Source organism: Garra rufa, chromosome 1, assembly GCF_049309525.1.
Source record: "Garra rufa chromosome 1, GarRuf1.0, whole genome shotgun sequence".
NCBI lineage: Eukaryota > Metazoa > Chordata > Actinopteri > Cypriniformes > Cyprinidae > Garra > Garra rufa.
The window spans coordinates 13,804,358-13,808,883 of record NC_133361.1 but is presented as its reverse complement, the minus strand read 5'-3'; the positions used below and the strand labels follow the sequence as shown (position 1 = coordinate 13,808,883).

General features: G+C 36.3%; 1 protein-coding gene across 1 annotated transcript; it reads right to left on the bottom strand.

Annotated features, from left to right (window-relative positions):
- Window positions 1-323: 323 nt before the first annotated feature.
- On the bottom strand, window positions 324-3,502 carry LOC141330897 (E3 ubiquitin-protein ligase TRIM35-like). Its single transcript, XM_073835697.1, has 6 exons — window positions 3,107-3,502; window positions 2,732-2,827; window positions 2,265-2,495; window positions 2,165-2,187; window positions 1,965-2,083; window positions 324-1,057 (listed from the first exon to the last, which is right to left on the bottom strand). Exons 1-6 carry the CDS (start codon window positions 3,500-3,502, stop codon window positions 567-569), a joined length of 1,356 nt encoding a protein of 451 aa, XP_073691798.1. The 3' UTR covers window positions 324-566.
- Window positions 3,503-4,526: the final 1,024 nt, after the last annotated feature.

The following is a 4,526-nucleotide window of genomic DNA, read 5'->3' as shown; positions in this document are numbered from 1 at the left end:
CTGATCTCACCATGTGTGCTGTATCTTTTCTAACTGATCCGACTCACGCTTTTCCTAAAAATGAGGATTAAAACTGGGGAAAATCCCATAGACTTACATTGACTAATGTTCAAATGACCAACACTATTCAAACTCCAACTGACAAAACTCCCACAATCCCTTGAGACTCAATCAAACTGACCTTCTGTCAACTATTTCTGATCCAATCAAACTCATTCAAACTCGTCTAGCAACATGCTAATCTTGTTAGAATCATGTTAACGACATGCTAGCAACTTGCTTATCATGTTAGAATCACATTAACAACATGCTAGCAACTTGCTAATCATGTTAGAATCACATTAACAACATGCTAGCAACTTGCTAATCATGTTAGAATCACGTTAACAACATGCTAGCAACTTGCTTATCATGTTAGAATCACATTAACAACATGCTAGCAACTTGCTAATCTTGTTAGAATCACGTTAACAACATGCTAGCAACATGCTAATCATGCTGGAAACATAATATTGTATGATGATGAAAGATGAAAGCAGGAAGATCCAGACCTACAGGAGTAACCATTACTGACTATTGATCGCTAAGATCCTCAGAGAGGAAGAATAACAATAGAAGAAAGGCAGTAGTGTGTGAGTGAAGGTGGTTGTGAATGTGTGTAGATGTGTGTTAGCTACAGGATCAGAGAATGACACCCTTCCTCTGTCATAGTCCAGATTCACTCTCACACGATCAAGATCCTGATTAACCTGAAAACCAGAACCTGGAGAACATCCGTACCACACACACCAGACACCAGTGTTAAAGAAAACATGTCTCTTCCTCTGGTTTGATGCTGTAGTTACTCCAAGACTCCAGTATTTATTCTGTTTAACCTCCACATCCCAGCAGTGTGTTCCTGAGTTAAAACCCTCTGAACCCAAAACACAGTAAAGACAGTCAAATCTCTCTGGATTATCAGGAACAGGTGGATTATATCCGCTGTCTCTCACACTGGTCAGATCATCAGACACGACTAGCCATGGATATGCAGTGTTTGGATCCAGAATGACAGGAGCTGATGAGACACAATCAACAGATGCTGTTATTCTGATGTTCATATAATGATCAAGAGTGAACCAAACACAGATGATTATGAATTATGACACTCGTCCTGTTGATCAAACACATCAGACATTTTCCTCTCATCACTGTCAGTCATTCTCTGTGTGATTTATCAATACTGAAAGTTCAATCAGAAACACTGAGTGACACTCAAGAGATATTCATTTGATTTCTGCTGTCATTTATATTCAATTATAGTCAGAAGATGCTTTTAATACAAAATGTTGTCTTTGTACAGAACTTTACACAGTGCTGTCATATTCAAATGAGATAAACTAGAATAATACACAATAACGTTTATATCATTTTCTTCAGTGTTTCTCTCGTATGAATCAAAGCTCTGCTTACTTAATAAAAATAAATACACAGTAGGTTTTATTCCACAGTAATGCAATCAAATAACAATCTTGCTGATATTATTAACTAAAACTATTATTATTATGATTATTTCTAATTAAAAAAAGCTTAAATAAAATAACCATTAAATGAAAATCTAATAATTAAAATTAAATGCAAATTAGAAAAGTTGATTTGCCATCTAACTGAAATAAATGACCTTGGGGTACTTGAGGTACCCTAATTCAAAATATAAATAAAAACAAAAGTATATGAACAGTAGTCATCATTGTCAGTTTGGTCTTAAAAACAGTTGAAATCACTTGTGTGTCTTTCATTAGACTGAAAATGAAAGTCAAGCAGATTGAATTCTGGGATTGATTATTTCTAAAAGTGATCTGCTGATTTTGCTGCAGTAGATGATCTGTTTATTCCCACATAATGCTGAAATCTGTCAATATTCCCCCTCATGCATCATTTCTAGTGTATGTGTGTGAGCTCAGATCTTCTGCAGTCAGACTCACTGTTCTGGACGATGTCCTGCATCTTCTTCCAGACTCTGAACGGCAGGTTGCCCAAGTAACGTGGCACATGAATCAAAGCTCCAGAAGGCGTCTGTGGATCCGGCTGTGAGATCTGGACTCTGGAAGAACATTCAGGAGTCAGAACTGCAGTGGCTTTGGATCAGAAGCAGAGAGACCAGAGACACCAGCAGATCACTCACCTTTCCATTGAGACTGGAAACTCCTGCAGAACAAACACACCATTGATCATCAACAACTCAATCAATCATCAATCAATCAATCAATGATCTGAAATCAGACCTTTAGAAAGCAGACATCACTGGCTTTCATCATCTCCTCCGTGTCTTTGATTGTGTGTGAAAGAGCTGAGATGTGTCTGTTGATCTCCTCCAGCTTCTCCTTCATCATCTGCTTCTTCTGCTCCTCTTCCTCCCTCAGTGCAGTGATTGTAGCTTCTTCTTCATCTCTGAGAAACTGATGAAGCTTCTCAAACTGCTGTTTAATCTGACGCTCTGTGTGCTCAGCTTGAGACTGAAATCAAACCACATTCACTTCAATCATCTCCATCAACACACATCAACACAATCACATCATTCAGATCTGAGAGAAACTCAGATACAGACATATAACGGATCCAGAAGCAGATTGATGATCCTCATTTACTAAAATAACCAGCTGGAGTCCATTATATTAAATATATCAGATCATAACTTTATATAGTGATCCTACAGCTGGAATGAAAATGACTCTCGATTCTGTTTCCTCACCTTGATGTGTTCAACTGTTTTCTCAAACTTTCCTTTCCTTGTTTCATTGTGTTTTAGTTTCTCCTGTAATGATTTCAGTGCTGTATTGAGCTCTTCCTAGAATTAAACAAAATAAAAATACATAAAACACCAGATTAGAGTAAAAAGAGGAAAAGACGATACAGTGATGTGGTCATATAATGCAGTCCTGATTTTTTCTGTTTATGTGAACATCTCATGCTAAACTAAGTACCAACTGAGCCTGTGTGGAAAGTAATTTCCCCCATAGTTACTGATTCACCAAATCTGTAAAACTGCATTGATAATGGGGTTCAGATCACTCCTGTTCAATTAAAATACTTTGAAGCATGAGGTTTAAAAACTAATTTGTCTTACCTTATGTGATGAAACCACTTCATCGATTGGTCTGAATTTATGATTTTCGTGTTTTTGCGAATCTCTGCACACTACACACAGCGGCTGTTTGTCCTCCAGACAGAAGAGTTTGAGTTTCTCACTGTGTAAACTGCAGATCTCCTCAGATCCTGATGAACTCCTCTCATTTCTCTGCTTCAGGAACGACTCACACAAGTTTTTTAAAGCAAGATTAGTAGGAGGATTAACTTTTGAGGATCTTCTCCTGCAGACAGGACACTCCTGAGTTTTCTTGATTCTCCAGAACTGTTGAAGACACTCTTTACAGACACTGTGACTACATGATAAAACAACAGGAGACTTGAAGATTTCACAGCACACGGGACAAGAAAGCTCTTCTACAGATAGTGAAGCCATTTTTCACAGTTTGAGCTCCAGCAGTCTAAACTGTACTTTCACTTTCTGAACAACACTTTCAAAAATGAATCACAAAGATCTGCTGTCTGTTCAGAAACAAACGTCCCAAAAGTTCTTTAAGTGTTTGTCTTTGTTCTTCACGGATTCTCTGTTTTCTTTAGTAAAGACAGAAGACAGAATGACAGACAGGAGAAATAATGAGTCTCTTCCTGGTTTTGAGTCGAGTGTCAGGTGTTTCAAGAGGGAGGAGTTTCTGATCACCTTTGGGTGTGTTCAAACAGGTCAGATATGTGGAAATCTGATATATGGACAATACTTACAGCGCATATGTGATCCAGGACCACAAAACCAGTCATAAGGGTCAATTTTTTTAAACTTATTTTTTGAAAATATAGTTTAGATATATTTACAGTAGGGAATTTACAAAATATCTTCATGGAACACAATCTTTACTTAATATCTTAATCATTTTGGGATAAAATAAATATTTATAATTTTGACCCATACAGTGTATTTTTGGCTATTGCTACACTTAAGTATACCTAAATACAATACACTATCATGATTGTTTCTTAACACACTTGAGTGCACTTTTTAAATAAACACTTTGTAGTAATATCTAAGTTTAACTTAAATGTACATATTAAATAATTTAATCTGGCAGTAAAGAAGTACATTCATTTTAATATTAATTGACTAATATAATAAAACAAAATAAAGGATTTACTTCATGAGAGTGTTGTCCTATATTACATTTGCTAATATATTTTTAAATGCATTTATTGTATAATATACACCAATCAAGCATGACATTAAGAGAGATTATAAGAAAATAACACTGATTATCTCTTCATCATCTTCATCTGTTAGTGGGTGAGATATATTAGGCAGCAAGTAAACATCTTGTCCTCAAAAGTGATGTGTTAGAAGCAGGAAAAATGGACAAGTGTAAAGATTTAAGTGAGTTTGCCAAGAGCCAAATTGTGATGACTAGACGACTGGGTCAGAGCATCTCCAAAACTGG

Coding starts and splice junctions, on each gene's coding strand:
- LOC141330897 (XM_073835697.1), bottom strand. CDS start 3,502: ATGGCTTCACTATCTGTAGAAGAGCTTTCTTGTCCCGTGTGCTGTGAA. Junction 2,496..2,731: donor AAACAGTTGAACACATCAAG/GTGAGGAAACAG, acceptor GTTTGATTTCAG/TCTCAAGCTGAGCACACAGA. Junction 1,058..1,964: donor GCAGGACATCGTCCAGAACA/GTGAGTCTGACT, acceptor GTGTCTCATCAG/CTCCTGTCATTCTGGATCCA.